Source organism: Nannospalax galili, unplaced genomic scaffold (assembly GCF_000622305.1).
Source record: "Nannospalax galili isolate Female #2095 unplaced genomic scaffold, S.galili_v1.0 scaffold54, whole genome shotgun sequence".
Classification (NCBI taxonomy): domain Eukaryota; kingdom Metazoa; phylum Chordata; class Mammalia; order Rodentia; family Spalacidae; genus Nannospalax; species Nannospalax galili.
The window spans coordinates 4,863,540-4,878,756 of record NW_008341028.1 but is presented as its reverse complement, the minus strand read 5'-3'; the positions used below and the strand labels follow the sequence as shown (position 1 = coordinate 4,878,756).

Sequence of the window (15,217 nt, the reverse complement as noted above, 5' to 3'; positions counted from 1 at the left end):
CAGTTGAAACTGAAAATTTAGGTTAATTATAACTGTACTGTAGACTAAGTGCTGAAAAAGAACAGAGGAGAATCTTGAGCATTGGATAACATCTAAAGTGCAGTGGATATAACCCCATCTGGAAATGGCAAAGCAAACCAGTTTTAAGGTTTTGCTGGGCACTGGGTGTGGTGACATATGTAGAAGCAGGTGGATCTTTGTGAGATTGAGGTCAACCAGGTCTACATAGTGAGTTCAGGCCAGCTAGGGATACAGGGAGAACCTGTCTCAAAACAACATCAACAAAGAACAACAAAGGCTTTGCAATGCAAGAGTAATGGGCATTTCCAGCCCCGGCTCTGGACAGTGAAGTTGAAGTCCTTTCCATGAGGACAATGGGTTTTAACCAAGAGGGACATTTAAAACCCCATAAACTTAATAAAAAAGTTCACATCCTTGGGGTCCCTGGCCCCCAAATTTTACTTCAGTAGGGTACTTGTAGAAGTGATTCTGGTATGCAGCCTAAACTCAGATGTCTAAGTACTAAATGACCTCTGCTGCTTGAACATTACTTTGTTTAACCCATTTACTTTGTGTCAAGTAGACAGTACACCTCCTTTCTACAGCACTATCTTTCACTAACATTTGATTCAGTGCAGTGCTAAGTACCTGAGTACTGAAGAAACATATCACCCAGTAGAGATCTACTCTGAGCTGGGTAAACTGAGTATCAGTTTATGGAAACTGAAATAAAGAGTCCATCACCAAACAAAAACCTCAGGAAAGGATTTGATGCCCAGGTCTAATTTCACCAAAGTATCAGCTAGTATTTGTCACTAGAGCCACAACCTAGTGGTCTTAAAAGCAATTTGAGTATCTCCCAGGCACACAGTCAAACCGTAGTCTCCCAGTGTTTTAAATAGAAAAGTGACCTACCTACCTATGACCTAAGGTTTGTATCCCCTACAGCTAAAGACAAGTTCACAAAAAAGAATTAGCTTGCTGGCACAGTAGTGCAAGCCTTTAATCTCAGTGGGAGGTAGAGGCAAGTGGATATCTATGAGATCTTGGTCTACATAGCAAGTTCTAAGCCAGCAGGGGCTATAGGAAGACCATGTCTTAAAAAAAAAAATCAAAAACAGAATTATCTCAATCCTCAGTCCTGATTATTCAGGCTACCTGTGCTAATACCTCAAAAGGCTGAAGTTTAGGGCTACCGAGACTGCTCAGCAGGAAAAGGCACTTGCCATGCAAGCCTGGTGACTTGAGTTTGATTCCTAGAACCTACATAAAGGTAAAAGAAGAAACAAGATTCCATAAAGCTGTCCTCTTGTAAGAAACAGTAGATACCGGTCTTTTCTTTCAAACTCTGTAAAACTTGAAAGATGGGTTTATGACAAGGAATTCTAATCTTTTTTTTTTAGTCTTTTTGAGACAGGATCTCCCTGTAACTCACTATGTAGACCAGGCTGGCCTTGAACTCACAGAGATCCAAAAGACCAAAAAAAAAAACAAAAAAAAAAACAAAAAAAAACCAAACAACAAAAACAAACAAACAAACAAAAACCTTTTGTTTAAGGAAAGGCCGTGATGCACTCCTGAGCCCAATGGCCTAGAGAAGCAGAGCTCTTCTCCCCCTTCCTGCTGATTCTTTTAAACTAGCCAACTGGGAAAGACTTTGAGGTCAGATCCCAGGCAATGGGGAAAAGACACAGTTCTCTTGCATTAGAGGTAAAAGTCCCCCAAACTTCTGGGTCCTTTGTGTACCACTCAAGTCACCCTTCTGCAGAAGTAAAATCTGCCTTGCTGATTTACTTTCACTTTGTCCATGTGTAAGAACACATGTACGGTATTGGTCCTTGGACCTCAAATTTTCTTTTTCCTTTTTTTTTATTGTTTTAGCCATTCTATTTTCATTTTTATTTTATTAATTTGTTTTTATTAAATTTTGTTGTATTTCATACAGAATATCTCAAACAATTGGATTTTATTTCTAACACTGATCTCAACATGCGTGCTGTGGAATGTACAGCAGCAGCTTGCACATGCACACACACAAGTAAATAATCGTTCTTATAAAAAGTTAAAGTTGGTATTCTATAAAGATAAGCAGAGAAAGAAAAACTTCTTTAAAACAATTATGTTATTGCCATTTCAAACCTTGGGAAGCTAGGTATGGTGGTGCAGACCTTTAATCTCTAGCACTCAGGAGGCAGAGGTAGGCAGATCCCTGTGAGTTCAAGGCCAGCCTGGTCTACAAAGTGTGTTCAGGCCAGTTGGGACTACAGGGAGACCCTGCCTCAAAAAACACAAAACAAATCAAACCTTAGGAAAATATTTCAGAAGACTTTGGTTAAATACCAAGCAAACTGGTTTAAAAGGGAATAATTAAGCAAGAGCTATACAGTTCTTTAACCTTCCCTCTACCAAAAGAAGTCTAAACAATGCTACAGCAACCAATCAGCCAAGTAACAACCTATACCTCAACGGTTCTAAATGTTTACACCCAATCTCTCCAAGTCTTCCTGGAAATCGACAGGAGTTTTTATTATTTATTTAATTTTTTTTTTTTTTGACATAGGGTCTCACTATGTAGCCCTAGCTGGCCTAGAACTCCCTATGTAGATCAGGCAGAGATCTACGCGCCTCTGCCTCCTGAGAGCTGGGATTAAAGATGTATGCCACCACATCCAGCAGGAATTGAAATACTAGAATAACTATCATGAATTGATACCTGCTATGTACTTCAGGAGATAAATTCTTCAAAATCTCTAAGAATATCCTTTTTCCTTAATTTCATAACAACCACGTATTTCTGAATCTCACAGGTAGGAACAATGCGTTACAAACAAGTACTTTTGGGGGGAAATATACCATTTCGCTGTGTTGAGTAAGCTATTTTCCAACTCTTGAGACTCAAAAGATCTTCCTGCTCTAGGTGAGACTACATGCAACTGTGCACAGCAGCAGATAACAATTTCCGAATACTTACAATATCTGAGCACTGTACTGAGTGCTTGACCTTCTTTTCTTGTCTGAGTTTCACAATAACCTTAAGAGGTGATTACTATTACTTCCACATTACAATTGAGAAAGAGAAACTTTGAAAAGGAAAATAATTTGAGTATCTCTTCTGTTCTCAAAGTTCCAAACTCTGAGCTAGTGAGATGACTCAAGGGTAAAGGGTTCTAACCTGAGTTCACTCCCAGGACCCCACATGATGGAAGGGGAACCAACCCCTGCAAGTTGTTCTCTGATATCTACACATACACATGCACTGTAGCACGTGTACACAAAAAATAAATAAATGGAAAAAAAAAAAGAGTTCTAAATCCTTAGATATCCCTTCCAACTGGGGGCATGTCAATTTGTCCATAAAGAGAAAAGTAATCTGAACAGCAAAAAAAAAAAAAAAAAAAAAAAAAAAAATTCTATCTATTGTCCAGGGTTATTTCTGTACCCCTTCAAATTTTTGGTAAATTTCATTTTCTCTTTTAGGAGGAAGGATACACAGCAATGGTAGATCTGAAACTTGACTATGACAATCATAGGAAAGCTAATGTTGTTTTGGAGACAGGCTCTTATTATACAACCCTGGCTCACCCTGAACTTGAAACTCCTGCCCTGTTAGTCTCCCCCAAATACTAGAATAACAGGTGTGTTTAACCTTAGTACAAATTCTAAGGTTAAAACAAATTGTTATGTCTCAAGCCTCAAGTTTCAACTTGGGAGCCTGGGGTGGTTTGAAATAGAAAATTTTTAACGAATCCTCAGAAGCTGCTAATTTTAACTGTACAGGGCTTGTGACTTTACAAGAAGAGAAGAGGAAGTAATCCCCTCTCAGGTTATGTGAAAGCACTTCTCTATAGTACTATTAACAAGAAAGACACTAAGGGTTTAATAAAAAAACACCTCCAGGCCTAAAAGCTAGGAGAGTTCCCTCCCTCCCTACTTCCTCTCCAGCTTTCCTCCCTTTTCTATGCTCATTTTCTGAAGCTCCAAAGCCACCAGTGACCTTAAGGCATTGGAAATTTGGGAACAAAAGATTAAGGACAGAACATAGGTAAACTGAGCAAGAACCCTTTATAACAATCTACAGTTTTCTTCTTCAACCTGAAGTCTTTCCATTGAGTCTCCTACTGCAAGAGAAAGATGCCCAAAGAAAATGTACACTATTTTGTAATGTTACCCCCCAAATGAAGATTTTTTTTTTTTAATGTGTATGAGTGTATTGTCTGAATGTATGTGAGTGCACCCCTACCAAGCAATGCCGTGGAGGTCAGAAGAGGACTTCAGATTCCCCTGGAATTGGAGTTAAGGATGGTTCGTAGACACCATGTGGGTGCTGAGACTCGAACCCAGGTCCTCTGCAAGAGCAGTCAGTGCTCTTAATGGCTGAGCCATCTCTCCAGCCCTCATTCTTTTTTCTTTTTCTTTTTTGTCTTTTTGAGACAGGGTCCTTGTAGCCACAGCTGGCCTATAACTTGCTATGCAGACCAGGCTGGCTTCGAACTCATAGAGATCTGCCTGCCTCTGCTGCCTGAGTGCTGGGACTAAAGGCATGTGCCACCAAGCCTGGCTTCCAGACCTCATTCTTAAAATGCAAAATTTTCAAGATTTGCTTTTAATATTTTTGTGAATGTGTGTGTGTGTGTGTGTGTGTGTGTGTAAGTGAATGCCACATGTGTGCAGGTGCCCATGGAGGCCAGAAGAAGGTGTCAGATCCCTTGGCCTTGGAGCTATAAACAGTTGTAAGCCACCTGACATGGGTGCTGGAGACCCAACTTGGGTCCTCTGGAAGAGCAGTCAGTGCTCTTAATTGCTGAGCCATCTCTCCAGCACTCTTAAAATATAGTTTTTTATAAAGAGAAAATCTCAAAACGCTCTTAATTCCTCCTTGCCAGTTCTCTTCCTTCACACTGTACACTGTCTTACACAAAGGCTTTCTCTTATTCCAGACACATCCAAAGTCCAAGGAGGTAACTTAAGCACTGATTATGCCAGAACCATCTAGGACAAACAACCTCAGTGAAAAGGATTTGTTTAAAATGTCTCCTTAGAGATGGCCCAGTGGTTAAGAACACTGGTTGTTCTTGCAGAAGACCTGGGTTCGAATCCCAGCACCCACATGGCAGCTAACAACTGTCTGTACCTCCAGTTTCAGGGGATCTGACAGCCTCTTCTGTTCTCCGTAGGCACTGCACAACATGGGTGCACTTACCTACACACAGGCAATACACGCATACACATAAAACAAAAAACTAAAAAAATAAATAAAAACATTAAAAAATAAACAAAATATCTCCTTAGAAGCCAGGTATGGTGGTGCACACCTTTAGTCCCAGCACTTAGGAGGCAAACAGGTGGATCTCTGTGCATTCAAGGTCAGCCTGGTTTACACAGTGAGTTCTAGGCCAGCTGGGGCTACAGGGAGACCTTGTCTCAAAAAGACCATAAAAAGAAAAAGTCTCCTTACTCAGCCAGGAACACTTCTTGTGTGGGTGCATCTCATTCATGACTAAACTGCACCAAGAGAAATATATTTTAAAATATTAATATGGTCTGGCACCTTCCTGATGCTAATTCTTCCAAGCCCATCCCAATGGCACAACTGGGAAATTAACTGAAAAGCAAGCTTCCCTCTACTCTCTACTTTCAGGCACGCCTCTTCCATAGCTTTGCTAAGTACAGACTCATTCTATACAAATACACAGAGATAAAACATGTTCGTACACACAAATAACTCTCTGCAAGGAGCTGAAAAATCAAAGACTAACTCCATAGTTTTTAAGTGAGCAAGTCCAATTTCGTTCTTTGTAGCTCTTGACACATGCTGTCTGGATTTTTTCTGCCTTGTTCCTGCACCAGAAGGCTCTGCACCGCAGGTCAGAGGATGATAAGGAAATGAACAGTGTAATTTCCAAGGCCTCTGTACACAGCCCTGTCAGCAGCTCTGGAGGCAGGGTACTCAAGCATGGCTTGAAGAAGTGAAAATCAGAGAGGAGGGTTCAGACAGTCAACAGTGGCAGATCTCCGCTATGTGTGTTATTGCCACCTCCAGTGTGAGAGCCCAAGCCCCGCTGCCTCCCTGGATAAGCTCTGCTGGTAAAAGCTCTTGTACTCAAATGGCAAAAATACAAGTTCACATCAGGGGAGGAAAATTAAGGCCTAGGACTTAGATTTTTTTTTCCCCATGTACTCTTATTTGGCAACAAAAACACTAATTGCTCTTCCATAAACTGCCATGAGATTGCATATGCTGGCAGACCCATAGCAACATCCATCCAACATACTCAACACCATTCCAGGGATGTGGCCAAAAAGGAAACGCAACTCATATGAAATGTGAACTGCAAGGAGGCTACTTCAATATCTTCTGAAGCTTATTTTCGGTCTTTTGTACCCTCCAACTATAAATACCAGAGGCTTTAGATACATATCACCAGCATGCAGATTTCACAGTCTAGGTTTGGAACTTCTCTTGAGCATAGTGCAGAAAGTCTTAGTCAATATGTACATATATACAATGGAATGTTGCTATATTTCAGATCATTATTGCTGAAGGCAGGCTGAGACATATTTCAATTCAAATTATTTTTTTCTAATGTTTATTGAATGCTTCCTACACACCATTCTAAGTGTTTTATCAATTCAGATAAAACACTAACTTAATCTTGCAACAATCTCTGTGCATGCTATTGTTTTCCTCATTTTGTATATGAAACAAACTGGTGTAGAACAGTTAAATAACTTGGTCAAGATTACTACGTTAGTAAGTGGCAGAGCTGAGATACAAACCCAAGTAGTCAGCCTACAGATTACACCTTTTTTAAAAAAAATTTACACACACTTTGTGCATGTGTGCCAGCATTTACCAAGGCACAGCTGTGGAGGTGAGAGGACAACAGAGATTTGGTTCTCTTCTTTGACCATGTGGGTCCTGAGAATCAAACTCAGGTTGTTAGGCTTGGAGGTAAGTGCCTTCACCTGTTGAACCATCTCAGGAGCACCAGAGTACACTCTTAATCACTAAACTATGCAGAAGACTTGATATGAAATTTATATTAAGCCTGGTCTTTATATTAGAAATGGCTTCCTGGGGCTGGAGAGATGGCTTAATAGTTAAAAGCACTGGTTGCTCTCCTAGAGGACCAAGCACCCACATTGCTAACAATTGATAGTAATTCCAATTCCAGGGGATCTGACACCCTCTTCTGCCATCATGGGCACTGCAAGATACCAATATACTTACATGCAAGCAAAACACTCATACACATAATAATAAAAATTTTAATGTAACAAAAAAACCAAACAAGCAATAATATTCATAATATAGTTGACAATGTGCCTATTAGTAATGTGTTCAAGCAAGGAGCACTGGAACAGGGCTATTTCCTTACTTGTAACTACCAAATAGGGAAAGAACTAGCATTAGAGAATGGATTGTAGTTACATATATCTCCTATAGTGACATGGGAGGAAAAATTCTAAAGGTCTACACACCATAGTAGGATGACACTTTTTTTTTTTTTTTTTTTTTTTGTCTTTTTGAGACAGGGTCTCCCTGTAGCCCCAGCTGTCCTGGAACTCACTATATAGACCAGGCTGGCCTCAAACTCACAAAGCTCTGCCTGCCTCTGCCTCTCAAGTGCTGGGATTAAAGGTGTGCGCCACCATGCCCAGCTGACTATACTTTTTTAAAGAATATTTTATTATTTTTATGTGTATGCATGTAGTGCATCCGTGTTGTGCAATGCTCTCGGCAGACAGAAGAGGTCATCAGATATCCTGGAACTGAAGTTACGGACAGCTATTAGCTGCCATGTGGGTGCTGGGATTTGAACCTGGTCCTCTGCAAGAACAGCCAGTGCTCTTAACCGCTGAGCCAACCCCAGGATGACTATACTTTTAAAAAAAAATTATTATACTTTTGTTTTTTGAGACACAGTCTCCCTGTAGACCCAGCTGGCCTGGAACTCAGCATATAGATCAGGCTGGCCTTCATCTCACAGAGACCCACCTGCCTCTGCCTCCCAAGTCCTAGGATTAAAGGCATGCACCACCATGCCTGCCTTTATTATACATTTTATAAAGCACTAGAAGGAAAGAATTCAAAGGTTTCCAACAAAAAGGAACGGTAAATGTTTAAGGAGCTAGAAATGTTACTATCCTGATTTGGTCACTATACACTGTATATACACATACCACAGTACTCCTTAAGATATACAATTAATATATGTCAACTTGAAAAGGAACCTATCAGTGCCTCAATGACTACAGTAAAAATTTGGCTGAATGAACTATTCTAGCATATGGTACATATCTTAAGGAGCCAAGTTCAAAGAAAGCAGTTTAAAAGTAATTTTCCTTTTTTCTATACAAAACAGATTCTGCCCTAACTATAAATGGTCATTTTTAATGCATTTTGGGGGGGAGGGGGGTGAGTGTGAGTCTGGGTATGTGTATGTGGAAGTGTGTGTGTGTACATGTGTGTGTATTGTGGCCAGAGGACAAACTTGGCTGTCATCCTCAGGAATGCTGTCAATCATCTTGGCTATACTGCTTGGCCAGTGAGCCCCAGAATCCACCTAGCTCTACTTCCCAGCACAGGTATCACAAGCACACACTGCTACCACATCTGGCTTTTTTACATGGATTCTGGGAATCAAAACTTAGGTCCTTATGCTTTCAAGGAAAGCACTTTGCAGACTGAGTCACCACCCACCAAAGCCCCTTTCAATGATTATTCTTTACAAATATAATCACCTGACCTAAGAATTCTAAGAATTCTAAACTTAAAGGTGCCTGGTTTATTTGTCTAATTTATATATGTATGTATGTATATGTATATATATATTTATTTACTTTTTTATTTATTTTTGGTTTTTTTGAGACAGGGTCTTCCTGTAGTCTCAGCTAGCCTGGCACTTGCTATGTGTAGACCAGGCTGGCCTTGATCTCACAGAGATCTGCCTCCCAAGAGCTGGGACTAAAGGCGTACAACACCATGCCTGGCTTATGGTCTACAACGTTAAAGTTACTATGAAAATCAAGTAAAAGCAGTTTGGGATAACTAGACAGTTACATCACATGTTTCTAAATCTTTAAAGTGGGTCAATGGAGAATTCCTTTTGACAATTACAGATTTGCAAATAAATCCAAAGTAATAACATGACATAGAATTTAGTGTTTAAGGGGCTGGAGAGATGGCTCAATGGGTAAAAGTGCTCACTGTAAAAGCATAAGAATCTGAGTTCAGATCCAGCACCCATGTTAAAAACAAAACAAAACAAAACAAAACAAAAAAAATACACCACCGGGCATGGTTGAGCACACACCTGGACCCCAGAGCTGTGAGGGCATGGAGACAGAAGGGCACATGGGGCTTGCTGGCTGCCAGCCTAACTTCAGGTTCAGTGAAAAACCTTGTCTCGGGAGAATAAGGTAGAGTGATAAGAGCAGGACATCAGATGGCCTCCTTTGTTTTTAAGTGTGAGCACAGGTGTACACACCTGCACATACTTATTCATACACCACATACACATTTAGAAATACACAAAGGGGCTAGAGAGAAGGTCAATGGTTAAGAACATTGGCTGTTCTTACAGATGACCTAGATTGGAATCCCAGCACTCACATAGCAGCTAACATCTGTCCATAACTCCAGTTCTAGGAGATGCAGGCAATATACACATACACATAAAATAAAAATAAATTATTTTTTTTAAAAAAGAAACACACACACACACAATTTCACCTTTAAAAACCTGGCTTCAAGCCAGGCATGGTGGCGCACACCTTTAATCCCAGCACTCAGGAGGCAGAGGCGGGAGGATCTCTGTGAGTTCGAGGCCAGCCTGGTCTACATAACGAGTTCCAGGACAGCTGGGGCTACAGGGAAACCCTGTCTCAAAAAGACCGAAAAAAACAAAACTGGCCTCAGCAGGGTATGGGATGATAGCTCATACCTATAATCCCAGTACTCAGGAGGCTGAGGACAGAGAATTGTTGTGTCTGAGGCCAGCCTAGGCTATAAAGACAGACCCTTATTCAAAAACAAAACACCCCCCCAAAAAAAATCCGAAATAACAAAAATACCCATTAGCTTCTATGCTAGGCTTTGCCACTATCTGGGAGATTCTGGGCAAGTCACAAAACCTCCCTGGTCTTAGTGGCCCCCCTCCCCCAAATGAGGAAATTAGACAAAATAATCTTTCACTGAGCCCTCCTTTAATTATAACACCCAGGAGGCACACAGAGAGTTGCCAAAAGAAAAAATAAATTAAGCTTGTAGTTAGAGAATGCAACTCTGTCCCACATAAAAATCAGCTTTTTATTTTTTGTGTGAAGGAAAATGTTTGAGTACATTTAGCTTCAAGAAGCAAGGCTGACTATTATGCTGTCAGTTGCCGAGACAGAACAGCTAGCCAGAAGGAAGGCAAAGCCTTGAATCAAAAAGAATGAAAGAGACCTGACCTTGGTTGGGCAATGAAGGATTGCAACACAAAAGAAATGAGCTAGAAGGCATGAACTAGGGCAAGAATGTGAAACCCGGGGCAAAGGAAGATGCTCTTAGAGCACAGATCTGACAGCATCCATGCTCAGAAGGCAAAAGAGCAAAGAGAACCCTTTACCATTTCCTTTGTGCCCAAACCAATGAGGGAAGGGGTAAATAAGCAGTGTTCCAAAAGCAGCAGAAGCTGACACACAAACACCAGCAAAGCAGATTACAGGGTTCCTACCTTCTAAGATTAAAGGTAACTAAGTAGAAGAAATATTGGGATTGCAAAATTCTAGACCCTTTAGCTACTAGTGCTGATTAAGACTTGGAGAGAAAAAGTAAGAACCTTATCTTCAACTCCTGGACATAAGCCCTGACAGCACACATATATATCACTGGTGTCTAGCTTGTAAATTCCTTTTTTTCTGGCTTGTCAGAGTGGCAACAAAAGCACTAAGCTCAGGACACTTAGTTAGGCCCCCTGCCTCCTTTCTAACTCCCCTTCCATCCCTAACCTAACAACCTATTTATCTATCAAGCAAAGGCATGGGAGCAGGCAGGAGCCAGAAGTCTCTATGGGTTTACTCAACACTCCCTCCCCTATCTCTCCAGCTGGCAGGAAGTGAGGCAGGTTCAACAATTCAGGGCAACAGTGGGTGCAAAGAGCCACCCACATTTGGTCTGTCCTAGAAATCTGGGATGCAACATAGAAAGCTCTGCCAGAGAGGTGATAGGGCAAACCCTGATTCCATGGAAGGAAATATTCATCCTCAGTTGACAGAAAATTCCTCAACCATAGCCTGAAGCACTTAACCTAGAAGACCCTGGGGTAGGTAATTTAACCATGTAATCCCTCATTAGCTAATGGTCAGCACAAGTCTACCCAGCACCACAGATTCCACTGTTTTCTTTCCTATTTAAAAAAGTGGGCAGCACGGGTGGGGTGCCCTAGTCAAAATATTTTCCAAATTTTGAGTTTCTACCCTTCATGATAGCTCCCAATTTAGAGTATGCATTCTAGATTCCATCAAAACATGTTTTGCTGTTTTGGTTCTGTTGGTTATCCCTATAAAGAAGTAACATTCGTCTTACTACCGAGGAGTGGGAGAAGAAGAAGAAAAAAAAAAGGAACATTCCAAACCAGTTATGACACAGGCAAGTCCATATTTCAAGGAAAAAAATCTTGAAAAGGTTTTTAAACACTGTTTGTAAACTATAGTATTAACCATCAGCACTCACTGAGCACCCACTGTGCATAACATCCCAGGGTTCAAGGTGTGTCGTGCTCCCCCACCCCCCGCTGGGGATCAAGCCCAAGGCCTTGAGCATGCTGGTCAAGCACTCTACCATGGAGCTACAAGCCCAGACTCCTTCCTTTCACCTCCTCTCTTCCCCTCCTTCCATTCTAGAAATGCTTTTTTCCCTGCAGAGTTTTCATCTCCTAGCAACTTCCAAATATTTACTTAAATAATTATTTCATTGGCCAAAGAAAATATGGTAAGGCACCTTTGAGCCAGTGTGTCCAAAAGGGTTTTAAGGTACAAGGGAAGGAATTTTAAAAGCAGACTCAGCTAGGTGGGTGGCATATGCTAGTAATCCAGGCATTCAGTATCCCAGCATTTAGGAGGAGAGGCAAGAGCACTGCCACAATTTGAAGCTACCCTGATCTAAATGAAGAGTTTCAGGCCAGCCAGAACTAGGTAGTAAGATGACTCAACAAACAAACAAATCCCATCATCACCAACAAAAAAAGCAGACTTTAGTTTATAGTAACATTGAACTGCACAAATTCCCAGATTTCTTTGAAAATCTGAAACCCTATCTTCCTTCCTTTTATTTTTCATTTGATTGCCCCCATTTTTAGTCTACCTGGGAGGCAAAGGCTACATCAAAGTTACATCAAAAGTCCTCCACACCATATTCTTAGGTAAATGTACTTAGCTGAAGGGCAGTCTCTCAACCAATCTATATACTTAGGTAAGAGAAAATAGGTTCCATTTCTTTGTTGGAGAAAACCATGGACACTTAAAGCCAACATGAAACTATGCATCATTAATCCTTTCACCCAAGGACTGCAACTGGACTTAGAAGACTAAGGTAGATGAGAAAATGAAGGCCACCCTCAGAAGTACTTTTCAGCACAGGATGAACAATGATTATGAACATGGATACATGGCAAGAGTTTTCTGAAGCCATTTGTAGAAAACAGTCTAATAGGTCTGGAATAGAAGCAAGAACTGGTATTCCCAGGCCTCTTTAAAACAGTATTATCCATCTGCACCCCAGAGAAAATGGCAAATCACAGCCAGTACGGGATGAGCAATGCCAATAACCAGCTGGAACTTGACTCTACCGAGGTGGACTATAGCATCTGCCATCTAAACACAGGCAGCCTCTCTGGCAGCTGCCACTGGTGAAAGGGAATCACTAATCACTGTGTTGTAAGTAGAAGAAATTCAAAGTCCTGTTACCAGAAATGCCCAGATGTTCCTAAAAGCTACAGATGTGCCAGAGGCAAAGACCAAAACACCAACAGCAAAGAAAGCACAAGCTACCACTAAAATCCAGGCAATGAGGACACTATCACCCAAATATGCACATCCAGCCTTTATTTATTAACACTTACATATGGAAGTAGGTAGTCCCTGATGCAGCTGATGTAATTACAGAGAAATCAATTTATGCTGCATCTGCTGCAATCAGCTGAAAGCATAGGGTGAGCAGAGCAAAGCAGAAAATCAAGAGCCAAAGAACAGTTCACCAGGCCAGCTGCTTTGCAGGAACTTGTAGGCTGCTCAAGTCTGAGGCAGCCTGAGCTGACCCTATACTCGTAAGTACTCGGCTACAGCCCTACAAGTTTCATTTCCTGGAACATCAACTAAGATAATTTTCCTGGAGGGAGGGACGCAGTCCTAATGCCTCCTGGGGCTGCAGACACCTATCCTTCCAAGGCAAGCAGAAGGCAAGGTATCATTACACTATTTGGCAGCTATAAAACCACCAGGAGACTTTGATTTCCAATAGTTGCAGGAGATAACTGGCAGAGAGCAATACTTTCAGGGGCCAAAGAATTTTTCTACGCCAAACTTTCAAAGCCAGGGACAGTAACTCATAAGGCCTGATTAAGTATGGCACAGTACCATATCTCCTGCCCCTTGTTTACTGGCCTGGAATCTGTATCCCTTTGCTTTTTAGGTACTCACCAATTGAACACTTGGTAGATATGCCACAACAGGTATTTACCTTTTTACAGGTACTAACCCTTTATTCTGCCAGAGACCCAGCAGTATCATTTATCCCATTATAAACATCACTCAGCTTATATATGCAACCAAAAGCCTATTAACTTTATCAACTACTATGATTCTGATGAAATTTCAGCCAAGCTGGAAATCACATAAAGGTTTAATGCCAGCCTCTAGCAACAAGTGACTTGTGACAATAACAAGGTGTGAGAAAATGCATTCAACCAAGTAGCTGACTCCCAAACAGAAATTCTATTCCAAAGAGGTCCCACCTTGCGACAAAAGTCTGTAGGGAATCCTTTAATTTGGAAAAAACCTACATTATCATTACCAGCTACTCTGACCTTGCAATTGGTCATTACCCACAAACTAATGAGCATCCCACAGAGTGCACACAAGCATTTGGCAGTTAGTCCAGGGAAGTTCTGACTGGCAGCGGGCAGCTAGATCTGGCCACCTCTTACCTTTTCAGACTTGACTTTCTTTAGCGGGCGACACTCATTCTCCCCTTCCTCTGGCTCCAGCTTAGCTCCCAAAGGATTGAGCGCAGCCCCAGGTTCAATAGCTATACTCCCAAGTGGCTCCACAGTTCCTGTATCGAGCCCTGCACTTCCATCATACTGACCACCCCGTCCTCCCAAGGGAACTGGCTGGAGGACCCCAGGATCCTTTTCTGAACAAGTCCCCACTCCTTCATTTCTCTCCTTCTTGCTCTTAGATGAGCTGTTTTCCTTTTCCTTTTTTGATCCGGCTACACTGCGAGATGCCTTAGCCGCCTTCTCTGAGCCCTTGGGAGCAACAGCAGCAACCAGGCCTCCTGCATTGGCACCATCTCCTGAGCGAGCCTGCACCTCTTTCTTGTTTGCCGCCCCCTCACTTGGAGTGAACAAGGAAGTCCCTGGAGTGGGTTTGCTAGTGTCTTTGCCACTCTTATTCCTTTTGGATTTTGATTTGCCTTCCTTCCCTTGAGGACCTGGCACTGGGGTCACAAACTTGATGTTGTCTGGTAGTGTGGCCACAGCATTGGGAGCTGGTATCCCCACCTCCTTCGAGCCTGACATTTCCAGTTTCTGCTGGTCCTTTTCCAGATCGGCGTCCAGGTCAATGATGAGATTCCCTACTCCAATGTCCCATTCATCCCCACTGTCGTAAGTCTCAACCGGGTTTGCATCCACTCCTTTCCCTCCGGAGGCTCCACTGCTCAAGGACATCTTAGAGTCAACGTCCCACCTCAAGATTCAAGGCTCTTCCTTGCCCCGAGCTTTCCTATTTTCAGCTTCAGCTATGTTCTCAGACCTGCCACCTTGGTCAGTACATGTCCAGTGGACATCATTGCTGGAAAAAGAAAATTTAAAAAAGCTGTTAAGGGAAACAATACAGGCAAGGAGACAGCCTGAAATAAACTCCCATACGAAACGGATCATTACTATGTGGCTCTCAGACCTTAATAGGCAATACAAACAGGTTCAACTGTATTTCTAACCATGTCACA

General features: G+C 41.8%; 1 protein-coding gene across 2 annotated transcripts in view; it reads right to left on the bottom strand.

Moving 5' to 3' along the window:
• Znf609 (zinc finger protein 609) overlaps positions 1 to 15,217 on the bottom strand; it is a 157,381-nt gene that overhangs the window by 100,221 nt on the left and 41,943 nt on the right. For both annotated transcript variants that reach the window (XM_029564987.1, XM_008836298.3), the window contains exon 3: positions 14,190 to 15,060. In XM_029564987.1, coding sequence (XP_029420847.1) covers positions 14,190 to 14,936 — 747 coding nt within the window. In that variant the 5' untranslated portion in view covers positions 14,937 to 15,060. The remainder of the gene's footprint in view (positions 1 to 14,189; positions 15,061 to 15,217) is intronic.